The sequence below is a fragment of the Macaca nemestrina genome, chromosome 20, assembly GCF_043159975.1.
Source record: "Macaca nemestrina isolate mMacNem1 chromosome 20, mMacNem.hap1, whole genome shotgun sequence".
Lineage (NCBI taxonomy): Eukaryota > Metazoa > Chordata > Mammalia > Primates > Cercopithecidae > Macaca > Macaca nemestrina.
The window spans coordinates 12,005,438-12,032,461 of record NC_092144.1 but is presented as its reverse complement, the minus strand read 5'-3'; the positions used below and the strand labels follow the sequence as shown (position 1 = coordinate 12,032,461).

General features: G+C 52.7%; 2 protein-coding genes across 3 annotated transcripts; one reads left to right on the top strand and one right to left on the bottom strand.

Annotated features, from left to right (window-relative positions):
* Positions 1-1,677: 1,677 nt before the first annotated feature.
* On the bottom strand, positions 1,678-12,246 carry GET3 (guided entry of tail-anchored proteins factor 3, ATPase). The gene is made up of 7 exons (XM_011715484.2): positions 12,071-12,246; positions 11,091-11,238; positions 4,510-4,658; positions 4,276-4,426; positions 2,693-2,800; positions 2,405-2,602; positions 1,678-2,028 (listed from the first exon to the last, which is right to left on the bottom strand). Exons 1-7 carry the CDS (start codon positions 12,229-12,231, stop codon positions 1,897-1,899), a joined length of 1,047 nt encoding a protein of 348 aa, XP_011713786.1. The 5' UTR covers positions 12,232-12,246; the 3' UTR covers positions 1,678-1,896.
* A 2,792-nt stretch (positions 12,247-15,038) lies between these two features.
* Positions 15,039-19,116, top strand: TRIR (telomerase RNA component interacting RNase). 2 transcript variants are annotated; one of them, XM_011715612.2, is made up of 3 exons: positions 15,073-15,456; positions 18,342-18,419; positions 18,689-19,116. In XM_011715612.2, the coding sequence occupies exons 1-3, from the start codon at positions 15,112-15,114 to the stop codon at positions 18,794-18,796; spliced, it is 531 nt and encodes a 176-aa protein (XP_011713914.2). In that variant the 5' UTR covers positions 15,073-15,111; the 3' UTR covers positions 18,797-19,116. The 2 variants fall into 2 exon arrangements, with proteins under 2 accessions (XP_070944246.1, XP_011713914.2); XM_071088145.1 differs by lacking the exon at positions 18,689-19,116 and having other exon boundaries at positions 15,039-15,433; positions 18,342-18,418.
* Positions 19,117-27,024: the final 7,908 nt, after the last annotated feature.

Sequence of the window (27,024 nt, the reverse complement as noted above, 5' to 3'; positions counted from 1 at the left end):
CTGGTGCTGGTATAAATGCCTTGTGCGTTTCATCTCATGGAATCCTTACAGGCATGCTAAGTTGGTCAGCTTACTATCCAAGTAGGGAAACTGAGGCTCCGATGTCACATCTCATCTTGTTCGTAGCACAGCTGGGATTTGGAACCTGGAAGTTTGGCGCGGAACCGGCTGTACCATCGTGTTTGTTTACACATGCCATCCCAACAGGCCCACACCTGTTTGTGCACACCCCAGGGAGTTGGAGTGACAAGTCTAGGCTCCTGGTGGGGTTCCCCTTATACACACACCCTGGCACACCCAGGCTCTGGGTGTGCACGGTCTGAACACTTTTTTTTTGAGACAGAGTCTCACTCTGTTGCCCAGGCCAGAGTGCAATGGCGCAATCTTGGCTCAGTGCAACTTCCGCCTCCCAGGTTCAAGTGATTCTCTTGCCTCAGCCTCCCAAGTAGCAGGGATTATAGGCGGGCACCACCAAGCCTGGCTAATTTTTGTGTTTTTAGTACAAAGTAGTTGGAGGCTGGCCTCCAACTCCTGACCTCGTGATCCGCCTGCCTCGGCCTCCCAAAGTGCTGGGATTACACTCATGAGCCATCACGCCCAGACCTGAACATCACTTTCTTTTTTTTTTTTTTTGAGACAGTATCTTACTCTGTCTTGGCTCATTGCAACCTCTGCCTCCGGGGTTCAAGCGATTCTCCCACCTCAGCCTCCAGAGCAGCTGGGACTACAGGCACCCCAACATCATGCCCGACTAATTTTTGTATTTTAAGTAGAGATGAGGTTTCGCCATGTTGGCCAGGCTGGTGTTGAACTTCTGGCGTCAAGTGATGCACCCACTTCAGCCTCCCAAAGTGCTGGGATTACAGGTGTAAGGCACTGTGCCCGGCCTGAACACCACTTTGACTCGTGTGTGTCCTCAGGAACCCCCTTTCTGTCCCCCCTTGCCAGCTCTGGCTTGGAACTTGCAAACTCTCAAGGTCATGCCCCATTCTGAGTCTCCCAAGTGGGGACAATAGCAGTGCAGGCAGCGGCAGAGGGAGAAGTGAAGGGCAGGGGATAAGGGGGTCCACTAGGTGCCTTCCAGGCTTGTGTGCCCACAGCCTGAGACCGCTCTGGAGTCAGGATGAGACTTCAGGAGCCCCTCCAGCCCAAGTCCTCTGTCACCCTGCCCAGTAACCAGCCCCCTTGCTGCAGTCCTTTGCTGGGAGGGGCTGATGCCATCCCATGGGGGCAGGAATTGGGGGGTGGAGACTGTTAATCCCCAGTCTGGCAGGCCTGGCCTCTCCCCAGGGCGCCCACTAATTCCCAAACCAAACAGCAGGCAGCGCTGGGCCCACTGCCGGCCTAATCCGCTCCCCACCAGCCTGGGGCTGGCCAAGGGGCCTCCCAGTTCCCACACTCTGAGCCTCCAAGGAAGTGGGCAAATGCCTCTGCGTTCCATTCCAGGCTTCACAGCCCCAGCAGGGACACCTAGGGCTACCTTAACCCATACAGAATGAGACAAAGGTATCTCTCACCCAAGACACCCTCCTTCCAAAGTTGCCACAATGAACATGCATCTCTTTTAGGTCTCTGTTGTGAATGGGCCCCTGTAGATGTGACACTTCTTTGCAGCGCACAATCCGTGCAACTGTACATAAAGGTGCTTACCTTCACCTCCCAATGTCAACAAATATAGCAGTTTAAGATCATTTTATTGAAGAGCAAGAGGTGGGAGAGGTAGGAGGCAACTACAGCTCCCCACCAGCCCCACCAGGGGGAATGGACCCCTCCCTGCCTCCTGCCCAAGTGGCTCCCCCTGTATTATAGGGGGGACTTTGTGCAAACTCTGCCCCGAGGGGGTCGGGAGGGTAGAGGGTGAGTGTGAAATGGCAGCGGTTGGGGCTGGCAGCTGTGCTACTGGGCGCTGGGGGGCTTATAGGGCTCCAGGAGGAGGGCTGAGAAGGTGTTGACCTTGTCTGCCCCCCGCACCTCATGGGGTAACAGCGGCAGCTTCACGATGTGGAAGTCTTCATACAGGTCCTCCATCTGCAGCCAGGGCAGAGGGTAGAAGGCAGTGGTCAGGGGGCAGGAAGGCAGAGACAGTGTGGATCAATAGAAGGGGTTAAGCTAGGAAGCTTCCAGGGTCAGGGAGAGAATATAGGGCAGGAGCTTAAGGTGTCATAAGTGGGAGTTGGGTTAGTATAGCCAGAGATCACTGGGCTAGACCACCTGCTCTCCAGGGTCACAGGGATCTAGGCCAGGCCAGCCACAGTCCTCTATGGCCAGAATAAGGGTGAAGGATCTGAAATGTGGGGGCAAAGGGCAGGAGGCTAGGCCAGAGGGCCAGAAGGTGGAGCAAAAGGTCAGAGAATAAAGGGGCAGAGGTGCCTCTGCTGAGCCAGTGCTGGGTGGGTGGGCACACCTGGTCCAGATACTTGGCCTGGATCTTGTGGCGGGCCTCACACATCTTGCAGGGCTTCTCGGGGTCAGGGAAGACGAGCTGGTTGACAATGATATTGTGCGTGTCGATCTTGCACTTGGCCAGCTCCTGGATCAGCCTCTCTGTCTCATACAGGGACAGGAACTCGGCAATGCATACGCAGATGAAAGTTGTCTGCTCCTACAGGGCACAAGAGAGGACAGTGAGGGGCGGGTTCTGCCACGGTCCTCAGCCCCCGGGCCTCTCACTGCCAGCCAGACCACCACTCACAGGGTCCTTGAACTGCTCGCTGACTGAGCGGATGACGGGCAGAGTCTCCTCTAGCTTGGAGGCCAGCTGGTCTGCGTTCATGTCCCCCAGGCCCAGCATGTTGCACATCTGCAGGGGGGATGTGGGAGGGCTCATAGCTTACCTGGGGCTCATTAAACCTCCTGGGTTGGGGGTTCACTAAACACCAGAGGGATGACTCCTGATACCTCCCAGCGGTTAAAGGCTCAGGCCCGTGAGCAGATTCCTGGGGTTGGTCAAATACCAGCTTTGCCATTTCTTTCTTCTTTTCTTGGAATGGAGTCTCGCTCTGTTGCCCAGGCTGGAGTGCAGTGGCGTGATCTTGGCTCTCTGCAACCTCCGCCTCCCGGGTTCAAGCGATTCTCCTGCTTCAGCCTCCCAAGTAGCTGGGATTACAGGCACGGGCCACCATGCCCGGCTAATTTTTGTATTTTTAGTACAGGTGGGGTTTCACCATTTTTGGCCAGGCTGGTCTTGAACTCCTGACCTCAGGAGATCCACCCGCCTTGGCCTTGCGAAGTGTTAGGATTACAGGCGTGAGCCAACGCCACCGGCCTCAGCCTTGCCATTTCTAGGGAACTATGGCTAAGGGGCTTGACCTTCTGGAGCCTCAGTTTCCCCATCTCTAAACTTTACCTCCCAGACCTGTTGTACCAGATGAGCTGATGCATATAATGTGTTCAGAACAGTGTCTGGCACACAGTAAGTGCCCAGTGTTACCACCTGAGGCACAGGTCCTCACAGGGTACACACATGCACATATACCATGGTGGCTGGTGCTGGTGGTGTGAAGCACTGTGGGGGCTTTGGGGTTGTCATCGTAATAATAAGCCACGGGGGTTGGGCACAGTGGCTCATGCCTGTAATCCCAGCACTTTGGGACGTTGAGGTGGGTGTACTGCTTGAGGCTAGGAGTTCAAGACCAGCTTGGGCAACATGGCAAAACCCCGTCTCTACAAAAAATACAAAAATTAGCTGGGCATGGTGGTACAAGTCTGCTAAGTACACGTCTGCTAAGTACCCCCAGCTACTTGGGAGGCTGTGGCACGAGAATCACTTGAACCCAGGAGGTGGAGGTTGCAATGAGCTGAGATTGCACCACTGCACTCCAGCCTGGGTGACAGAGCAAGACTCTGTCTCAAAAAAAAAAAAAAAAAAAAAGTAATAATAATAATAATAATAATAATAACAACCCATGGGGCACTCTCATGATCTCCATTTGCAAGACAAGGAAGTTGAGGCCCAGAGAGGTGAAGTGATTTGCTTGAGGTCACACAGCAGTTGGGTCACACGGTGAGTGCAGAGGGTTTGAAGGCAGGTTGCCTGGTTCTGAAATGTGCTTTCTGGCTCTGTCTAGGGTATTTAGTGGGCAGGGGCAGGGACACTGAGTCCTGCCTGCGGGGGAGGAAAGACAGCTCCCTCCCATGCCCTCCAGGGAGAATTCCAGAGAGAGAAGGGGTGGGAAGGAAAGGGAATTGTTAGTACGTGTCTGAGGGTCTAGGGGCCTGGACCTACTCCCACTCCCAGCTGCCTGGATGGTGCAGGTGGGGGCCCCCGCCGCCTGCCTGTGAGATGAAAGGGCTGATCTGGTTCTTGATCTGCATAAGTCGGCCCAGGCCCCGCTCCACGATGGTGGGGAAGTTGAGCAGCCTCAGTGTGTGGCCCGTGGGTGCCGTGTCAAACACCACCACCGAGAAGTTCATGCCCTTCACCAGCCTGAGGGGAGACAGGGGTCAGGCCCTCTGTGTCCACTCTTCCCCTTCCCCAGGCAGCCCCCACCCCTGCTGGCTGGGCCTGACCTCATGACCTCGGCATAGCTCATGGCCTCATCGATGCCGGGAAATGCGCTCATGGCCTCCTGCATCATCTTCTTGCCCATGCTCAGCATGTTGTCCTCCTCGAAGAACTCGTCAGGCAGCTCCGCCACGCCCAGGCTGGGGTCAATCTCCTGGGGGCCAAAGGGATGAGACTGAGGTTGCTGCTACTGCTGGGGGAGCCTTTCTACCTGGGCACAGGGCCAGGGGAAGCCTTCTTACCTGGGCACAGGGCCAGAGGGAGCCTGTGGCGGGCTCTGACCACAGGCGTTTCATTAGGTCACAGCTGGGGGGACCTTGAGGTAGCACTTAGGGTTTTGTATGGTTGCATAAAGGGTGAAAAACAACGGGAAAATTGCAAGCTGTGGCCAGGGCCCTCGAAGGGAAGCCGAAACCCACTGCGGGCCATTTACATTGCTACTCCCCACTTGTAACCGGCCACTTGTGACCCCAGATACTCCCATGAATGGGCCATGACCTCTTCCAGGTCATCCATCCCTCCACTGAGAGATTCCTTGACCACCCTAAGTAACAGCACAGATCCACTGACATCCCCTGCCCTGCCTTCCTTTCTCCTTAAGGTTTAGTCCTTAGGAGCTGGGCAGGATAGCTCACGCCTATAGTCCCAGGCACTCAGGATAATGAGATGGGAGGATCGCTTGAACCCAGGAGTTGGACACCAGCCTGGGCAATATAACAAGACACATCTGAAAAAAGAAAAATTAGCCCTTCCTCACATCCCTCATGATTCCCTTGTCATGTTTATCATCTGTCTCCAGAGCAGATGGAGGGGCATCCCCTCAAGGGCAAGGGTTTTACCATCTAGCTCACTGCTGTGTCCTCAGCACTTAGCATGAACAGTGCCTGGCACAGAGGTCGTCAATATGTATGCAGAATCCGGCCAGGCACGGTAGCTCACGCCTGTAATTCCAGTCCTTTGGGAGGTGGAGACGGACAGATCACCTGAGGTCGGGAGTTGGAGACCAGCTTGGTCAACATGGTGAAACCCTGTCTCTACTAAAAATACAAAAATTAGCCAGGCATAGTGGCGGACGCCTATAATCTTAGCTACTCTGGAGATTGAGGCAAGGGAATCGCTTGAACCCGGCAGGCGGAGGTTACAGTGGGCCGAGGTCACACCATTGCACTCCAGCCTGGGTGACAGAGTGAGACTCTGTGTCAAAAAACAAACAACAAAACAAAACACAAACATGTATGTAGAATCTATAAAGGGATAACCACGGCTGGGGTCTCTGGCCAGTCTCAGATTCAATGCCTCCCTCTTTTTTTTTTTTTCTGAGATGGAGTTTTGTTCTGGTTGCCTAGGCTGGAGTGTAGTGGCATGATCTTGGCTCACCGCAACCTCCGCCTTGTGGATTCAAGTGATTCTCCTGCCTCAGCCTCCCAAGTAGCTCAGACTACAGGCATGCCCCACCATGCCGGGCTAATTTTTTGTATATATATATATATTTTTAGATGGAGTTTCACTCTTGTTGTCCAGGTTGGACAATGGTAAAAGCTCACGGCGACCTCCGCCTTCTGGGTTCAAGCGATTCTCCTGCCTCAGCCTCCTAAGTAGCTGGGATTACAGGCATGCACCACCACCCCAGCTAATTTTGTATTTTTAGTAGAGACGGGGTTTCTCCATGTTGGTCAGGCTGGTCTTGAACACCCAGCCTCAGGTGATCCGCCCACCTCAGCCTCCTAAAGTGCTGGGATTACAGGTGGGGCCACCATGGCCGGCCAATGCCTCCCTCTTCATCCTCCTCCTTTGTCACCTCTTCTTGGTGACTTCATGGGTCCCATGGGAAAGGACCCAACTCGCTGGCCTTAGGGGTCATTCCCTCTTGGGGAGCTTGCCCACTCATCACTACACCCTAGTACCACTCTCTGACCGCAACCTCCTCTTATGCCTCACGTATTCTAAGCCTCTTTGGGCCACTTTATCCCCTCACCTGGCCCCTGTAAATTGTCAGTGTTCCTCTTGGCTGGCACCCTCATCCAGCCCAGCTTCCATAGGTTCCCTCTGCAAACACTCCCTTTCCCCCTGCTGTTGGCAAAATCCCCCCACTCTGGTTACTTGCAGCGTTTTTTTTTTCTTTCTTTTAGAGATAGCGTCTTGGCTGGGCGTGGTAGCTCACATGTGTAATCCCAGCATATTAGGAGGCCAAGCTGGGCAGATCATTTGAGGTCAGGAAATTGAAAACAGCACGGCCAACATCGTGAAACCCCATCTCTACTAAAAAGAAATACAGGCCAGGTGCGGTGGTTCACGCCTGTAATCCCAACACTTTGGGAGGCCGAGGTGGGCGGATCACGAGGTCAGGAGATCGAGACCATCCCGGCTGACACAGTGAAACATGAACAGTGCCTGGCACAGAAGTCGTCAACATGTATGCAGAATCCAGCCAGGCACGGTAGCTCATGCCTGTAATTCCAGTCCTTTGGGAGGTGGAGACGGACAGATCACCTGAGGTTGGGAGTTCAAGACCAGCTTGGCCAACATGGTGAAACCCTGTCTCTACTAAAAATACAAAAAATTAGCCGGGCGTGGTGGCGGGCGCCTGTAGTCCCAGCTACTTAGGAGGCTGAGGCAGGAGAATCACTTGAAATCGGGAGGGAGGGGTTGCAGTGAACCGAGATTGCGCCACTGCACTGCAGCCTGGGCAACAGAGTAAGACTGTCTCAAAAAACAAAAAACAAAGCAAAAAAAAAAACCCCCCCCAAAAAAACAAAACAACAACAATAAAAAAATTAGCTGGATGTGGTGGCGGGCACCTGTAATCACAGCTACTTGGGAGGCTGAGGCAGGAGAATCGCTTAAACTCAGGAGGCGGGGGTTGCAGTAAGCTGAGATCACACCACTGCACTCCAGCGTGGGTGACAGAGTGAAACTCAGTCTCAAAAAAAAAAAAAAAAAAGAGATAGCATCTCACACATAGCTCATTGCAGCCTCAAACTCCTAGGCTCAAACGATCCTCCTGCCTCAACCTACTGACTTACTGGGACTATAGGCACACACCACCATGCCCAGCTAATTTTGTTTAACTCCTGGCCTCCCTCAAGTGATCCTCCTGTCTCAGTCTCTGCAAGCACTGAAATTATAAGTGTGGCTTTCTAGCTCTTTAGTATCACTGCACTTGAGGGTCTGAACACTCCTGAAGAGTATTTCCATCTTGCTCCCTACCCTTTTGTTTTTCTTTTTTTGGAAATGGAATCTCACTCTGTCGCCCAGGCTGGAGTGCAGTGGTGCAATCTCGACTCACTGCAACCTCTGCCTCCCGGGTTCAAGCAATTCTTTGCCTCAGCCTCCCAAGTTTCTGGGATTATAAGCGTCTGACACCAGGCCTGGCTAATTTTTGTATTTTTAGTACAGACGGAGTTTCACCACCTTGGCCAGGCTGGTCTTTTAACTCCTGACCTCGTGATCCACCCTCCTCAGCCTCCCAAAGTGCTGGGATTACAGGCGTGAGCCACCGTGCCCGGCCCTTGCTCCTCTCTTCTGAACACAAATCTCCAATGGACACTTGGTGATCCAGACAATTCTGGTTCCCTCTGCTACCTTAAGAAGCGTTTATGTGGCATTTTCTCCCTCCTCAAACTTCTATCCCATTCACTGCTGAGGCCCTTGCCCGTTCCTTGGTGAGAAAGAGAAGCCATTGGCTGCCAACACCCTCATCTCCGCTGAGGAAGTGCCCCAATTCCTCCTGTTTCCCTCCCAGTCCTTGACCCTGGCAGCACCCAAGTCCTGGGTCTGTATACTGGATGGAGCTCATCCCACCCGAGGACTGTCCTCTGCCAGCATCCTCACTCTGCAACATCTCTTTATTTTATTTTTTATTTCTTTATTTTTTTTGAGATGGAGTCTTGCTCTGTCATTCAGGCTGTAATGCAGTGGTGCCATCTCAGCTCACTGCAAGCTCTGTGTCCCGGGTTCACGCCATTCTCCTGCCTCAGCCTCCCGAGTAGCTGGGACTACAGGTGCCTGCCACCATGCCTGGCTAGTTTATTTATTTATTTATTTTTGAGATGGAATCTCACTGTCGCCCAGGCTGGAATGCAGTGGCACGATCTCGGCTCATTGCAACCTCTGCCCCTCCGAGTTCAAGCAATTCTTCTGCCTCAGCCTCCCAAGTAGCTGGGATTACAGGCGCCTGCCACTGTGCCCGGCTAACACCTGGCTAATTTTTGTACTTTTTTTTCTTTTTTTGTGAGACTGAGTCTTGCTCTGCTGCCCAGGCTGGAGTGCAGTGGTGCGATCTCGGCTCATTGCAAGCTCTGCCTCCCAGGTTCACGCCATTCTCCTGCCTCAGCCTCCTGAGTAGCTGGGACTACAGGTGCCCGCCACCGCACCCGGCTATTTTTTTGTATTTTCACTAGAGATGGGGTTTCACTGCGTTAGCCAAGATGGTCTCGATCTCCTGACCTCGTGATCCACCTGTCTCGGCCTCCCAAAGTGCTGGGATTACAGGCATGAGCCACCACGTCCGGCCTTTATTTTGTTTTTTGAGACAGATTCTCCCTCTGTCACCCAGGCTGGAGTACAGTGGCGCAATTTCGGCTCTCTGCAAGCTCCGCCTCCCAGGTTCATGTCATTCTCCTGACTCAGCCTCCGGAGCAGCTGGGACTATAGATGCCTGCCACCATGCCCAGGCAATTTTTTTTGTATTTTTAGTAAAGATGGGGTTTCACCGTGTTAGCCAGGATGGTCTGGATATCCTGACCTTGTGATCCACCCGCCTGGGACTCCCAAAGTGCTGGGATGACAGGAGTGAGCCACCGTGCCCAGCATTTTTTTTTTTTTTGAGACGTGGTAAAACCTCGTCTCTACTAAAAATACAGAAATACAAAAATTAGCCGGGCATGGTGGTAGGCACCTATAATCCCAGTTACTCTGGAGGCTGACGCAGGAGAATCTCTGTCTCCTGGGTTCAAGTGATTTTCCTGCCTTAGCCTCATAAGTAGTTGGTATTACAGGCACTTGCCATCGTGCCCAGCTAACTGTTTTATTTTTTTATTTTTTTATTTTTTTGAGACAGAGTCTCACTCTGTAGCCCGGGCTGGAGTGCAGTGGCCGGATCTCAGCTCACTGCAAGCTCCGCCTCCCAGGTTTACGCCATTCTCCTGCCTCAGCCTCCCGAGTAGCTGGGACTACAGGCGCCCGCCACCTCGCCCGACTAGTTTTTTGTATTTTTTAGTAGAGACGGGGTTTCACGGTGTTCGCCAGGATGGTCTCGATCTCCTGACCTCGTGATCCACCCGTCTCGGCCTCCCAAAGTGCTGGGATTACAGGCTTGAGCCACCGCGCCCGGCCCTGTTTTATATTTTTAGTAGAGACAGGGTTTCACCATATTGGCCAGGCTGGTCTCGAACTCCTAACCTCAAGTGATCCGCCCACCTTGGCTTCTCAAAGTGCTAGGATTACAGGCGTGAGCCACGATGCCCAGCCCTCACACAGCTTTAAATGCCAACCTTGGGACAGTGACTTCCAAATGAATGCCAACCTCCTCTGGGCTCCAGACTCACATAAACAAGTTATTGTCATGATGTTTCCACTTGGATTTCCAGTGGGCACCTCAGATTCACTGCGGAGAAAATGAAATTCTTGATTTGTCCATTCTACACCTACTCCTTTCCTAGTTTTCCCCATCCTAGCTGCTTAGAGAGACAAGAAAGACATGTAATCAATTCATTTCTTTCTCTCACCCATTACAACCAAGTAATCTCACTGGCTTACTTCCAAAATACATCCCTAGTGCGATGTGGTGGCTCATGCCTGTAATCTCAGCACTGTGGGAGGCCGAGGCGGTCAGATCATTTGAGGTCAGGACTTCAAGCCCAGCCTGGCCAACATGGTGAAAATCTGTCTCTACTAAAAATACAAAATTAACAGGCAGTGGTGGGGCATGCCTGTAATGCCAGCTACTCAGTAGGTTGAGGCATGAGAATTGCTTGAACCTGGGAGGTGGAGGTTGCAGTGAGCCTAGATCGGGTCACTGCACTCCAGCCTGGGAGACACAGGATTCCTGAGTGTTTAAAAAAAAAAGAAAAAAATCTCAAATCTGACTATTTCTCCCCCAGCATTCTGCCTCCACCAGAGTCCAGGATGTTGTCATCTCTCAACTGGTTACATCCCCAATCTCCTTGTTAGTTTCCCTGCTTCTACACTGACTGACAATTAAATCTCCACCTGGCCATCAGAGGGTACTTTTCAAACATGAATTTGGCCACGACACTGCCCTGCTTAAAACAAACAGCTTCCCATTGAACCTGGAGTCAATGCCAAACTTCTTACCGTGGCCCGTAAGGTACCACACTTTGTGGCTCTGATTGGTCTCTCCAACTTCTTCTTCCCCTACCCTGGCTCAATAAGCTTTAGGCACTCTGGTGTGCTTCCCGCTCTGCAATTCCTCATTGGTTCTCTTGTGAGTATGTTGAGGAAGGGGTGAAACAGGAGAGACACAGGATAAAGAGTGGATAGGACATGGTGGCTGCTGGTGTGTGCACACAGGAAAGGCTGGAAGAGGCCTTTTCCAGAAGTGGGGGCTAAGCCCTGCTCCACTCACCATAGCAAAGAGGTTGTCATAGCCTTTGACCTTAGTAGGCACCTTTGAGAACTTCTGGTCAAAAGCATCTGAGATGTTGTGAGCTGGGTCTGTGGAGATGATCAGCACACTCTCACGCCCCTTGGAGAGCTGGACTGCCAGACTGCAGCTGGGTAAAGGAAAAGTAAAAAGACAGGGGATGAGGGGTTGGGCTCTGTTCCCTGGGTCTGCAAGGGTAGTGGTAGTTTCCCTGGAGCAGGTGACCCGGATCAGCAGGGGCCTTGAGAGGAGAGTATGGGTTACGGTGGGATTGAGCCTCAATCCCTACAAAGGAACCCTCTCTGATTTATCTACTGACCCTTCTATGTAGACTAGAGAGATAAGGTTCAAATGACTGAGTATGTCTGGCCTAGTGCCTGCTGCTTCTTTGCTGGGCACACAGTGGCATGGCCCAGCTGTCCAGCCAGCATAGCTTGACTCCGTGCTCCCTTCTTTAATAAGCTAAGGGATCCCTTGCACTCCCTGGTAAGCACAGGATGGTTCGGTCCACTTGTCCAGGATAATCTGCCGCATGGACACCTCCTGCCTGTAGATGCCTGGGACAGTCTGATCATGTGCCCTCTCCCTCGCTTTCCACCCTCACTCTCGCCTTGGACATAAAACACCAAGGTTTACCAAACTAGGATTGCTTGTTCTGGTGCCGCCCCTACCCACAACTCTGGATTCACTCAGGTACGGTCCAGCTGATGGGGACATCTAAGTGCTTCCCCGTCCCCCAGGCGCTGCACTTGAGCCCCAACATGGATGGTCCAATTCAGAGGGTGCTAGGGCTGCATTGAAGAGGTCTTTCTCCTGTGCTCCAGGTAACTTCCAGAGAGTGAAACCCAAAGACCCCCGCCAGCCCCCTTGCCCCGGTCGTGGTGGAAAAGCCGGTCCTTGGCCTCCCCTTCGCCCAGTAGTATATCCTACACGCCTCCTGGCCCCCGCCGCAGCCTCCTTACCTGCAGGTGGTCTTGCCCACTCCACCCTTGCCCCCGACGAAGATCCACTTCAGGCTGCGCTGCTCGATGATGTTGCTAAGCGTAGGCTCCAGCGGCTCCACATCAGGCGCATCTTCGAACTCCTCTGCCTCAACCCCCCACCCGGCCACCCCTGCCGCCATCTTGGAACTGGCTCACGTGATCCAGCGGAGCGCACCATACGAAGGACCTACAGGGGAAATTCTCTATCACATTCCTATCGAGGCTAGAAGCATAAGTTAATTTCCTCATTACTTCCATTTTAGGAGAAATATAAATTACATTTTCACTATTCTTTGCTTCCAGGGTTCACCTTGTCAACCTCTGGTCTATAATTTTCCAAGGGCTCCCCCTACCTAATGAATACATCGGTACGGTCCAGGCTACTCCCCTTCACTGATTGGGCCCTAAGTCTCGCAGCTCTCCTTTCATTGGCTACATCTTTTCTTACGTCCACCAATCACTCTCATGCTCCGGTAGCGCCAACCTCTCCTTAGCAACCAGCCAAACACCCAGTCCATGCCCTTTCGGTGAAGTTAGATTCCCGGTCCGCCTTGGCCTCCATAGGCTCAACTTTATGTCCATCATTTTCCCTCTATTATTCACGTTAGGTCCCAACCTCGCCTCAGGTCCGCCTCCTCTATTATTCAATAGGCTGTGAGCCACTTGGCTCTTGCCGCAAACCAATCATAGACAAATTGACTCAGTTGGCTGGCTATAGGTCTCCGGGCTGACAGTGGGTTAGAGTGGGCGAGTCCAGAGTTTTGTCCTGGACGCCCTGATCTCCCATGCCTAGCAGGCACCATGCCTGTAATTGCGCTCCGTTTGGTAGAAGGGACCCTAATTCCTAAAAGCCGCCTTGTATTTCAAGAGAAGACTCCAGTATACCATATTTCATGTTTGAACCTCTGTCCTGGAGCAGGAACACAAGCTGGGTTCCAGGCCCTTGATGGAGACCCCAGCCCATGACACTCTTAACTTTAGAGGGAGATTAGAGCCTAGAAATAACCCCAACTTCATCTGAATACTACAGCTCATAAACTAATCTGATTCTCTGGCCGGGCGCGGTGGCTCACGCCTGTAATCCTACCACTTTGGGAGGCCGAGGCGGGTGGATCACCTGAGGTCAAGAGTTCAGGACCAGCCTGGCTAAGATGGTGAAATCCCGTCTCTACTGAAAATACAAAAATTAGCCGGGCGTGGTGGCACGCACCTGTAATCCCAGCTACTCAGGAGGCTGAGGCAGGAGAATCGCTTGAATCCGGAGGGCAGAGGTTGCAGCGAGCCGAGATTGCGCCACTTCACTCCAGCCTCGGTGAAAGAGTGAAATTCTGTCTCAAAAAAAAAAATTTAATTAATTAAAAATAAATAAATAAATAAAATAGGCCGGGCGCGTTGGCTCACGCCTGTAATCCCAGCACTTTGGGAGGCCGAGGCAGGCAGATCACAAGGTCAGGAATTCAAGACCAGGCCGAGGCAGAAGAATTGCTTGAACTCGGGAGGCGGAAGCTGCAGTGAGCTGAGATGACACCACTGCACTCCAGCCTGGGCGACAAAGCGAGACTCAGTCTCAAAAAATAAAATAAAATAAAATAATAATAACAATAACAAAATTAAAAAAAAAAAAAGCTGATTCTCAGACGGGGACCTCAGCTCCACAGAGCCCCTATGTCCCCCAAAAATGTGAGCTTTATCCAGAGATGAGTACCCAACCCAAAGATACCCCTATTTCTACTTGGGGGGCCCAGGCTACACATGCTCTCTATTCCCTAGTTAGGGACTCAAGTTCCCAGGTGTCAGCTGAGTACACAACCCCAAATGAGGTCCTTCCCCTCACAGAGATTATTATTGGTGTCAGACGGGGATTCTAGCCCTGGAAAACGAATCTGTTCCCAGCCCCAAGTGAAACCAACTCCAGAGAGCAAGCTACAGCCCCAGTCTCAGACGACAGTCTCATTCCCCGGGAGCCCCAGTCTGGGAAACACCAGCCCGAGTACCGCTGAATTTTGAGCACCCGAGAGGCAGGGCTCGGTGGCTCATGCCTGGAATCCCAGCACTTTGGGAGGCTGAGGTGAGAGGATTGCTGGAGCCTAGGAGTTTGAGAACAGCTTGGGCAACATGACAAAACCCTGTCTCCACAAAAATAAATAAGTAAGTAAATAAATAAATAAATAAACCAGGCATAGTGGCGCATGCCTGTTTTCCCAGCTACTCGGGAGGCTTTGGTGGGAGGCTCACCTCAGCCGTGAGAGGTCGAGGCTGAAGTGAGCCGTGATCACGCCTTTGCACTACAGCCTCGGAAACGGAGTGTGACTCTGTCTCCAAAATAAAACAAAACAAAGCAAAAAACCAAAAAACCAAAACAAAAAAAACAGCAAGACTTATCCCGATGGCTCACGCCTGTAATCCCAACACTTTGGGAGGGGAGGCCAAGGCAGGAGGATCGCTTGAGGCCAGGAGTTCGAGACCAGCCTGGGTAATATAGCCAGGCGCCCGTCTCTAATTTTTAAAAAACAAGGCCGGGCGCGGTGGCTCATGTCTGTATTCCCAGCACTTTGGGAGGCCGAGGCGGGCGGATCACCTGAGGTCGGGAGTTCGAGACCAGCCTGACCAACATGGAGAAATCCCGTCTCTACTAAAAATACAAAATTAGCTGGGCGTGGTGGTGCATGTCTGTAATCCCAGCTACTCGGGAGGCTGAGACAGGAGAATCGCTTGAACCTGGGAGGTGGAGGTTGCGGTTAGCCGAGATCGCGCCATTGCACTCCAGCCTGGGCAACAAGAGCGAAACTCCGTCTCAAAAAAAAAGAAAAAAACAAACAAAAAAAACCCGCGAGACGGGGGCCCCTCCCCCTAGCCCCGCCCCTTTGGGTTGATTCCCTCATTCAGCCCGCCCCGCTGCGGACGCTAAAGGGCTGGACCGCTCTTCCCGGCAGGCATTGCTCCGGACGAGGCGAGTCGGGCACCAAGCGCGGGGCCGGAGCGGCCTTCCCGGAGTCCTTTGCGCGGCACCTGGCGACAAAATGGCTGCCCGAGGGAGACGGGCGGAGCCTCCGGGCCGGGAGGCGCCGGGCCCCGCGGGCGGTGGCAGTGGCGGGAGCCGTTGGGCTGAGTCGGGACCGGGGACGTCGCCCGAGAGCGGGGACGAGGAGGTGTCGGGCGCGGGTTCGAGCCCCGTATCGGGCGGCGTGAACTTGTTCGCCAACGACGGCAGCTTCCTGGAGCTGTTCAAGCGGAAGATGGAGGAGGAGCAGCGGCAGCGGCAGGAGGAGCCGCCCCCGGGTCCGCAGCGACCCGACCAGTCTGCCGCCGCCGCTGGCCCCGGGGATCCGAAGAGGAAGGGCGGTCCGGGCTCCACACTTAGCTTCGTAAGGAGCCGTGGGGGTGGGGGCGGGCGCCACGGCCTGTCCTGGCAGCGGGAGTAGGGGCCCGTGAAGGGGGATCGGGACCGAGGTCCACTTTCCTTTCTGAATGAGGGGCCCGTCCGGGTCACCCACTGAGGATGAGGAACTTGGGGTCTGGGGGCGGGAGTGGGGACTCCAGGAGCCTGCCCGTGGGAACTGGAAGCTGAGGAATTCCCTTGGAATCAGCACTGTGGAGAGTGAGGAAACGTGGATATCGGGATTCCTGTTTGAATGGTACCCGGACCTTGGGTCATGGGACCACCACTAATTGTGAGGAAAGGGGGTAAATTAAGTCTGGACTCTGAGCTATATGCATTAGACTCAGACCAGGTACTGTGTAAGGACAATTACTTACCTAGGACAATTACTTGACTTCCTTGTATCTTATTCGACCAACCTCCATTTATTGAGCACTTTACCTCGTGCTAGGCATTGTGCTAGATGCTGGTATGCAGTGGTGAGCTTACAGACAAGATCGCTGCTTTCCTGGAGTCTCTGGGCTGGCCTACCCTCATTTTCCCTAGTTGCAAAAATAGACATCATCGCATCTCTTGATGTGGTGAGGGTTTTATGAGGTGATCCTGGAAAAGTGGTTAGCATAGAGCCTGTCTTCCAGGAAGGGCTAAACTGGTGGTTGTCAATTGGGGCAGTTCCCTCCACCCCCACATTTGGCAAAGTCTGGAGACATTTTTGGTTGTCAGAACTGCGGGAGGGGGTGCTAGTGACATCTATGGGTAGAGGCCAGGGATGCTGCTCAACTTCTTACCATGCGTTTGGCAGCGCCCTCCCACCCCCAAACAAAGAATAATCCAGCTCAAAATGTTATTAGTGCCAGGTTGAGAAACTCTGGGCTAAGTAAATAGGGCGTATATTGATTTTTGGCTCTGAGCTTGCCATGTCTGTAGTGTTAAGATCAAGTCCCTGCAGTGTGGAGGAAAAAGTGTTGACTTGAGACTAACAGATTGGGGGCTCTAGTTCTGGATGCTGCATGTGATTTTGGGCGAGTGATGTAACCCCTCCAAGCCTCAGTTTCTTCATTTGTTAAAAATGAGTGTGGATTGGGTGCAGTGGCTCACACCTGTAATTCCAACATTTTGGGAGGTTGAGGTGGGTGGATTGCTTAAGCCCAGGAGTTGGAGAGCAGCCTGGACAATATGGCAAAAACCCATCTCTACAAAAAAAATTTAAAAATTAGCTGGGCATGGTGCCACACATGCCTGGAGCTCCAGCTCCCCAGGAGGCTGAGACAGGAGGATCGCTTGAGCGCAGGAGATTCAGGCTGCAGTGAGCCATGATTGCACCACTGCACTCTAGCCTGGATGACAGAACAAGAGACTATCTTAAAAAAAAAAAAAATCAGTGTGAAATAGTCCCAGCAGGACGGGCGCTGTGGCTCATGCCCGTAATCCCAGCACTTTGGGGGCCGAGGCGGGCAGATCACCTGAGGTCAGGGGTTCGAGACCAGCCTGGCCAACATGGTGAAACCCCCGACTCTACTAAAAAAAAATACAAAAGTTAGCCAGGCATGGTGGTGCATACCTGTAATCCCAGCTACTCGGGAGGCTGAGGCAGGAGAATCACTTGAACCTGGGAGGTGGAGGTTGCAGTGAGTTGAGATCGTGCCACTGCACTGCAGCCTGGACAGTGAGACTCTGTCTCCAAACAAAACAAAACAAACAAAAAGAAAATAGTCCCAGCAGCACAGGTTACTGAATGCCTGGTTATCTGTGAAGCCTGTTGGAGCCCCCGGAGCGCAGGAAGCCCTCAGTCAATGGGAGAAGGTGGGATACAGGATGAAAGGCTAGAGGAAGACAATCTTTGAGGAAAGGGTAAGGAAGGAAAAACGTCAGGACCAGGGTTGGCGTGAACCTGCGAGTGGAGGCTGAGTATCCCTTCATGAATGGGTGTAGCAGTTGTTGCATCTGTTTCATTTGTTCATTGAGGGTCTATTTTGGCTGCACCCTCAAAGAGGCCATGCCAGGCTAGGCACAGAGAAGGCAATGTTGCTTGATGTCTAAGGATGCTGTCCAGAGGCTTTGACCCACCTGACCCTGAATCAGCTCCATTGTTTGTTGTTAGCATGACTTCTCCTTCTGAAAGACTTTCCTCATCTAGGAAAAGGGGGTGGTTCCTTTTTTTTTTTTTTTTTTTTGAGACAGAGTCTCGCTCTTGCCCAGGCTGGAGTGCAGTGGTGGAGCCTTGGCTCACTGCAATCTCCTCCTCCCAGGTTCAAGCAATTCTGCCTCAGCCTCCCGAGTAGCTGGGATTACAGGCGCCTACCACCACTCCCAGCTAATTTTTTGTGTTTTTAGTAGAGATAGGGTTTCACCATGTTGGCCAGGCTGGTCTTAAACTCCTGACCTCAGGTGATCCCCCCTTTTCCACCTCCAAAAGTGCTGGGATTACAGGCCTGAGCCACCGCGCCTGGTCAAAAAGGGGGTGGTTCTAACTTTCATCTTAGGGTAGCTGTGAAAATGGAAGGAGATGATACATCCGCAGCACTTGGCACAGGGCTTGGCATACAGTACATGCTCAATAAAGGGAGCTATTGCCACCTCTTGTGGTCCCTGCTAGAGAGGGTGAGGCTTTGGCATGGAAAGTGAGGACAAAGCTGGTCCCCACTGAGGTGGGCACTCTTCTTGCTCCCTGGGAGGGCACCGCGGGCCCAGGGCAGGCGCTGAGTCGCGTGTGCTCCTCTCTGATTGCTGCGCAGGTCGGCCGGCTGGCGGAGCTGGGCGCGGCGTCAGGACGGGCCACCAGGCCGGGCTAGGAAGGTGTAGTGGGCCTCAGCGCCGCCAAGGGCGGTCCCGGCTCCTGTAACCGTTGCAGTCTTCTGTCCCTTCACCCAGGTGGGCAAACGCAGAGGCGGGAACAAACTAGCCCTCAAGACGGGAATAGTAGCCAAGAAGCAGAAGACGGAGGATGAGGTGAGCCGGCTGGGTGCAGGAGGGCCACCCACATTGCCTTTTCCTTCCAGCTTTTGTGCCCAGCCTTCTCCCTCCCTGTCTGGTATCCAGGCCTTTGCTGAGTGTGCCTGGCAGGATAGGAGGGTCCCCAGATAACTTGACTTTACAATCTTTAGCTCAAACCCAGAGTCTTCCGCCGGGTGACACTGGGAATGGGTGAGCTGTCTCAGGGCAGTCCTGACCCTGGTTCCTGGCACCCCCCCCTCCAAACCCATATCCCCCTTCCACAGGTATTAACAAGTAAAGGTGATGCGTGGGCCAAGTACATGGCAGAAGTGAAAAAGTACAAAGCCCACCAGTGCGGTGACGATGATAAAACTCGGCCCCTGGTGAAATGACGCCCCTCCCCCGCCTGCCCATGGCCTGGGACTCTCTGCGATGTACATAACTATTTAATGCAGTGGCAGCGGTGGCAGCCTTCCCCGAGAGGACTTAAAAGCAGAAGCAAACCGAGATGCTTCCCGCAGCCGTGGACGATTCTCCAGGACTCTTTTTTTACCTTGAGCACTTGCCTCGTGAGACTTCATAGAACAGTGGTTTACTGTCCCCCCTTCTCACCTCCTCATTCTCTCTGGCTCTTTCTCTCTTCCTCTTCTCACCCTCCTCCCTTCCCTTAGCCATCACTTCTGGGAAGTAAAGAACTTGACTTAGTGCCGGAGCTGTGTGCTTGGTTTGTCTTCTTTGCGCTGTCGGACCTAAGCCTTCCCCTGGTAGCTGGCATTGTACCTGTCAAAGCCTGGGTCTGGCCTGGTAAGGAGCGGGATATGGAGGGGGTAGGAAGGACAGGGGCACATCCCCTCATGTAGGCCTGGACTTTCCCCAAGACCCATCTCCCCTCACTGCTGCATCCCCACCATGCCACCTTAGGCTCACTTTCTCTTCACAGTTCCATTTTGGCTGGGCCAAAGCTGTTGCATTGTGCATTCAGCAGACACTTAAGAGCATCTGTTATGTGCCAGGGTTCTGCAAGGCTCCGGGGCGACAGCTGGGAACACAGCAGACCACACCCTCCCTGCCCTTACAGAAGGAGACAGACACAAACAAAAAGGGGAAGCCCTTTTGCAGCTAGGGAGGAAGGGGGTATGTCTTTTAGGTGACATTTGATTAGAGTCCTGAGGGAGATGAGACGCAGCCCCAGGCAGAGGAATAGCCAGGTCGGAGAGGGCTTGGGCCTGATGAAGTGAGGAGGAGGACGGAGGGATTATAAGGGGAGAATTCAGGATTTTGTTCTTATTTTTCTTTTTTTGGAGATGGTCTTGCTCTGTCGCTCAGGCTAGAGTGCAGTGCTACAATCACAGCTCACTGCCTCACTGCAACCTCGACTTCCCGGCCTCCTCCCACCTCAGTCCCGCAAGTAGCAGGGACCACAGGTTCACACCACCACGCTCTGGTAGTTGTTTTTTTTTCTAGAGATGGGGTCTCCCTATGTTGCTCAGGCTGGTCTCCAACTCCTGGGCTTAAGCAGCCTTCTCACCTCAGCCTCCTAAAGTGCAAGGATTACCAGTATGAGCCATTCTCGGCCCAGGATTTTATTCTTTTTTTTTTTTTTTTGAGACGGAGTCTTGTCTCTGTCACCCAGGCTGGAGTGCAGTGACGTGATCTCGGCTCACTGCAACGTCCGCCTCCTGTGTTCAAGCAATTCTCCTGCCTCAGCCTCCCGAGTAGCTGGAATTACAGGCGCTGGCCACCATGCCTGGCTAATTTTTGTATTGTTAGTAGAGACAGGGTTTCACCATGTTGGCCAGGCTGGTCTCGAACTTCCGACCTCAGGTGATCCACCTCAGCCAAAGTGCTGGGATTACAGGCTTGAGCCACCATGTCATGCCCGGGATTTTAAGTGAGGAGAAGGCTTTGGAGGGTATTTGAAGTAGCAACATCGTACGTTTTATATCTTCAGGGGATCCCTCTGGCTCCTGTGGGGAGTAGACTGAAGGGGGCTGAGGGTAGAACCTGGGAGACTGGGGAGGGGAGTGGAGGGGACTGTATCTTGGTAGCAGAGGAGGTGAGGAATGCTGAGAGCTGGATTCCGTGGGGCTGTGTGCTCTGCTGGGGGAAAGGCCACTCAGTCCTCCAGCTACTTGAAGCCCTTCCAGGGAGGCTGGAGTCTGTCCCTTCCATATGCATACACCCTCAAGAGAAGGAGGGCGCCGGGGTTCTCTGTCCAACCTTGCAGAACATGATCATTGACACAGACCTCCCAGCCCTTCCATGCCCTCCTCCTGGCTCCATTGTGCATCCTGTTGGAGCCAGAAGCTGCCTGGCTCCACCTGTTCTCCAAACCCACACGAGTTTTAAGATGCCCTTGCTTCCCATCTCAAACCTGCTGAACCTGGAGCAATGTTGGGGGCCCCCTAGCTATAGGCTCACCCCAGTCTTCCCAGGCAGGAATGGCAGCAGCTAAGCAGCCTTGGCACTCCTACCCAGCTTAGGGCTGGGCCCTCTTCCACTTTCTTTTTTTTTCTTTTTTGAGATAATGTCTCCCTCTGTCACCTAGGCTGGAGTGCAGTGGTGAAATTACAGCTCGCTGCAGCCTCAACCTCCTGGGCCGAAGTGATCCTCCCACCTCAGCCTCCTGGGTGAGGTCTACAGGCATGTGCCGTAGACTCATTTTTTTTTTTTTACAGGCTCATTTTTTTTTTTTTTTTTTTTTTGTAGAGACGAAGTCTTGCCACGTTGCTCAGGCTGGTTGGGAACTCCTGGGCTCAAACCATCTTCCCGCCTTGGCCTCCCGAAGTGCTGGGATTACAGGTGTGAGCCACTGCACCCAGCCCCCTCCTTCCACTTTTTTATTTTTATTTTTTGAGATAGGCTCACTCTGCGCCCAGGCTGGAGTGCAATGGCATGATTTCGGCTCACTGCAACCTCCGCCTCCCAGGTTCAAGCAATCATCCTGCCTCAGCTTCCCAAGTAGCTGGGACTACATGAGTGTGCCACCACACCAAGCTAATTTTTATCTTTTTGGTAGAGCTGGGGTTTCCTGACTTCAAGTGATCTGCCGCCTTAAGGATTACTGGTATGAGCCACCGTGCCTGGCCCCTCCTTCCACTTTCAATCAAAAGAGGACCAAGACTCAGAGAAACACGGCCTCAGCAAGTAGAGGGTGGAAGGCAGAGGGCTGTGGTCCTGGAAGTGGGCTGAGGTGGGCCCATCCCGGTACACCACAGGCTCTCAGATTTTGCCAGATGCAGTCTGTGAGGTTGGGGTGGGGCATTTACTCTTGTAACACATGATGAGCATCTGTTATGTGAAGTCATTTACCCAAACAGACAAAAATCCGCCTAGCCCAGAATGGTGGCTTACATCTGTAATCCCAGTGACCGGGGGTGGGGGGGGGCTGAGACACAGGTGGATCACTTGAGCCTAGGAGTTCAAGACCAGTCTGGATAATATAGCAAGACCTTTCTTGCTAGAAAAAATAAAAGCTGGCTGGGTGCGGTGGCTCACGCCTGTAATCCCAGCACTTTGGGAGGCCACGGTGGGCAGATCACTTGAGGCCAGGAGTTTGAAACCAGCCTGGCCAACGTGGTACAACCCCGTCTCTACTAAAATTACAAAAAATTAGCCGGGCGTGGTGGCACACACCTGTAATAGCAGCTATTCGCTATTCGGGAGCCTGAGGCAGGAGAATCTCTTGAATCTGGGAAGGCAAAGTTTGCAGTGAGCTGAGATCGTGCCACTGTACTTCAGCCTGGGCAACAGAGTGATTCCATCTCAAAAAAGTTAAAAAAAAAAAAAGAAAGGCCGGGTGCAGCGGCTCACGCCTGTAATCCCAGCACTTTGGGAGGCCGAAGCGGGCGAATCACGAGGTCAGGAGATCCAGACCATCCCGGCTAACACAGTGAAACCCCGTCTCTACTAAAAATACAAAAAAAAATTAGCCGGGCGTGGTGGCGGGCGCCTGTAGTCCCAGCTACTGGGGAGGCTGAGGCAGGAGAATGGCGGGAACCCAGAAGGCAGAGCTTGCAGTGAGCCGGGATCGTGCCACTGTACTTCAGCCTGGGCAACAAAGTGAGATTCTGTCAAAAAAAAAAAAAAAAAAAAAAAACCTAGCTGTCATGGTGGCACCTAAAATCCCAGCACTTTGGGAGGCTGAGGTGGGTAGGTGGGCGGATCACAAGGTCAGGAGTTTAAGACCAACCTGACCAACATGATGAAACCCCATCTCTACTAAAAATACAAAAATTAGCTGGGGGTGGTGGCGCATGCCTGTAATCCCAGCTACTTGGGAGGCTGAGGCAGGAGAATCACTTGAACTGGGGAGGCGGAGGTTACAGTGACTATACTCCAGCCTGGGCAACAGACTGAGACTCTGTCTCAAAAAAAAAAAAAAAAAAAAAAAGAATAGGATACCTTTCCTGTTTCACTTCCTGCTAACATACAATAAGGTTTTTCTTTTTTTTTTTTTTTTTTTTTTTTTTTTTTGAGACGGGGTCTCGCTCTGTCACCCAGGCTGGAGTGCAGTGGCCAGATCTCAGCTCACTGCAAGCTCCGCCTCCCGGGTTCACGCCATTCTCCTGCCTCAGCCTCCCGAGTAGCTGGGACTACAGGCGCCCGCCACCTCGCCCAGCTAGTTTTTTGTATTTTTTAGTAGAGACGGGGTTTCACCGGGTTAGCCAGGATGGTCTCCATCTCCTGACCTTGTGATCCACCCGTCTCGGCCTCCCAAAGTGCTGGGATTACAGGCTTGAGCCACCGCGCCCGGCCTACAATAAGGTTTTTCTACTTTAGTTTGCACATGGGCTGAAAGGTCTCTCCCATGGCTGGGCGCTGTGGCTCACGCCTGTAATCCCAGCACTTTTGGAGGCCAAGGCGGGCGGATCACGAGGTCAGGAGATCCGAGACCATCCTGGCTAACACGGTGAAACCCTGTCTCTATAAAAATACAAAAAATTAGCCAGGTGTGGTGGCGGGCGCTTGTAGTCCCAGCTACTTGGGAGGCTGAGGCAGGAGACTGGCGTGAACCCGGGAAGCTGAGCTTGCAGTGAGCTGAGATGGCGCTACTGCACTCCAGCCTGGGTGACTAGAGAGATTCTGTCTCAAAAAAAAAAAAAAAAAAAAAAAGAAAGGTCTCTCCCTCCTACTTTGGGGAGCTAGCTCAGGTGTGACTTTGGCCTTGGGGATGGACTATGGGGGGAAGGAACACAGGAAGGTAATGGAGCCATCCCTGCCTCCTCCTCCCCCAAAGCCACCAGCAGAGACTGGATCTTTAAAAAGCAACAGAAGCCTGGGAAGTAGGTCGCCCTGCAGCATCTCAGCCTCTATTCTAGTGTCAAGAGGCAGGAGAGGCTGAAAGCCCAGGCACATCCCTTTACAGTACTTACCCGCTTTGACCTTAGAAAAGTCTGAAGAGGGAGGAGAATGAAATCCAGGTTTTGGTGAGTCACACAGCCCTGGCTTCAAACTATTCTAGAGCCTGTTGACTGTGTGATCTTGGGTAAGTCACTTAGACTTTCTGTACTTCAGGTTCTTCATCTATCAAATAGGGGTAAAATACAGAAGCATCTCTAGAGTCAAGTTCTAAAGTAAGGGCAATATTCATGGAATCTAACCCTGCTATTGTTGAAAACAGCTAGTGCTTCCCAGGGTGAAGAAGTTGGCTTGCGTTTGGGAACTGTGTTAAGTCAGTTAAGTGCTGACCTTTGAACTCGGGGGACAGTGTGATGAGAGGCTCGAGCAGGGAGGCTATTGTAAATTGAGAACGTGTTTGTCTCGCATTTCAGATTCGTGGTTGGACACCAATTCTTCTTTTTTTTTTTTTTTTGAGATGGAGTCTCGCTCTGTCGCCCAGGGTGGAGTGCAGTGGCGCGATCTCAGCTCACTGCAAGCTCCGCCGCCTCCCGGGTTCACACCATTCTCCTGCCTCAGCCTCCCGAGAAGCTGGGACCACAGGCGCCCGCCACCTCGCCCGGCTAGTTTTTTGTATTCTTTAGTAGAGACGGGGTTTCACCGTGTTAGCCAGGATGGTCTGGATCTCCTGACCTGGTGATCTGCCCATCTCGGCCTCCCAAAGTGCTAGGATAACAGGTGTGAGCCACCGCGCCCGGCCGGTTGGACACCAATTCTGTGAGTTTCTTTTGGCATGGAGTGCTTCTAATTGAGCTGAGGTAAGTTTGCCAGGCATAGGGCTTTTGTGAGATTTGCATGAGATAACATTTGGCCTTTTCTCTTTTTTTTTTTTTTGAGACAGAGTCTCACTCTGTCACCTAGGCTGGAGTGAAGTGGCATGATCTTGGCTCACTGCAACCTCCGCCTCCCATGTTCAAGCAATTCTCCTGCCTCAGCCTCCTGAGTAGCTGAGATTGTAAGCGCAGGCCACCACTCCTGGCTAATTTTTTTTGTATTTTTTTTTTTTTTTTTTTTTTTGAGACGGAGTCTCGCTCTGTCGCCCAGGCTGGAGTGCAGTGGCGCGATCTCGGCTCACTGCAAGCTCCGCCTCTGGGGTTCACGCCATTCTCCGGCCTCAGCCTCCCGAGTAGCTGGGACTACAGGCGCCCACAACCGCGCCCGGCTAATTTTTTGTATTTTTAGTAGAGACGGGGTTTCACCATGGTCTCGATCTCCTGACCTTGTGATCCGCCCGCCTCGGCCTCCCAAAGTGCTGGGATTACAGGCGTGAGCCACCGCGCCCAGCATTTTTTGTATTTTTAATAGAGACAGAGTTTCACCATGTTAGCCAGGATGGTCTCAATCTCCTGACCTCGTGATCTGCCCTCGGCCTCTCGAAGTGCTGGGATTACAGGTGTGAGCCACTGCACCTGGTGTTAATGAGATAACATTTGGAAACTGCTTGATATGCAGTAGGTGCTTAAGAAATAGGAAAAAAGGGCCGGGCGCGGTGGCTCAAGTCTAATCCCAGCACTTCGGGAGGCCGAGATGGGCGGATCACAAGGTCAGGTGATCGAGACCATCCTGGCTAACACAGTGAAACCCCGTCTCTACTAAAAAACATACAAAAAACTAGCCAGATGAGGTGGCAGGCGCCTGTAGTCCCAGCTACTCAGGAGGCTGAGGCAGGAGAATGGCATAAACCCAGGAGGCGGAGCTTGCAGTGAGTTGGGATCCGGCCACTGCACTCCAGCCTGGGCAACAGAGCGAGACTCCGTCTCAAAAAAAAAAAAAAAAGAAAGAAAGAAATAGGAAAAAAGGCCGGGCGTGGTAGTTCACGCCTGTAATACCAGCACTTTGGGAGGCCAAGGCGGGTGGATCACCTGAGGTCGGGAGTTCGAGACAGCCTGACCAACATGGAGAAACCCTATCTCTACTAAAAATACAAAAATTAGCCGGGCGTGGTTGTGGGCGCCTGTAGTCCCAGGTACTCGGGAGGCTGAGACAGGAGAATAGCTTGAACCCTGGAAGCACAGGTTGCAGTGAGCTGAGATCCCACCATTGCACTCCAGCCTGGGCAACAGAGCGCAACTCCATCTCAGAAATAAAGAAATAGGAAAACACTGGGCCGGGCACAGTGGCTCACACCTGTAATCCCAGCACTTTGCGAGGTCGAGACCGGTGGACCACCAGAGGTCAGGAGTTCAAGACCAGCCTGGCCAATATAGCAAAACCCCATCTCTTCTAAATATACAAAAAATTAGCCTGGCGTGGTGGCAGACGCCTGTAATTCCAGCTACTCGGAAGGCTGAGGCAGGAGAATCGCTTGAACCCGGAGACGGAGGTTGCAGTGAGCCATTGCACTCCAGCCGGGACAATGAGGGCGAGACACTGTCTCAAAGAAAAACCGCCAGGTGCGGTGGCTCCCGCCTGTAATCCTAACACTTTGGGAGGCCGAGGCGGGCGGATCATGAGGTCAAGAAATCAAGACCATCCTGGTCAACATTGTGAAACCCCATTTCTACTAAAAAAAAAAAAAAAAAAAAAAAAAAAAAAAAGCCGGGCGTGTCTAATTAGCAGAGCGTGGTGGCACATGCCTGTAATCCCAGCTACTCGGGAGGCTGAGGCAGGAGAATCGCTTGAACCCGGGAGGCGGAGTTTACAATAAGCTGAGATCGCGCCATTGCACTTCAGCCTGGCAACAGAGCGAGACTCCGTCTCAAAAACAAAACAAAACAAACAAAAAGACAGAAAAACAAAAACAACAAAAAAAAACAAAACCCCACAACCTTGTCCTGATTCAGCACTCAAATTCACTAGCTGGAGAGGAAGAAAAAATTCCGTGACCTCACGAGGGCCAACAATGTGGACTATACATGCAGCAGCGGCTACTTTCTTCTGCCCCAAGGCTTGCGCAGGGCCGCTGGAAATTTGCCATATTATATGAAGGGGGTGAACCTTAACAAATTTTCTCCTGCATCCCAAACTCGCTCCCCATCTGATCGTTATCTGGGGCAGCCCCCAGATTTGACCAGAAAGCTCTTATCATTCACACCCGCCCCAGGAACCCCCAATTCAGCCCCAGCTCCCCAGTCTCACTCTTCTGTTCCCCATGCACCTCGGTTGGTCTAGAGACCCTCCTCCCAATTTGATTCTCAGCCAAAACCCCAATGCTCGGCGACCCTGGCGCATGGCAGGACGGGATTTGTAGTTCCAGGGTTTATCGGAGGGTGGGGGAAGG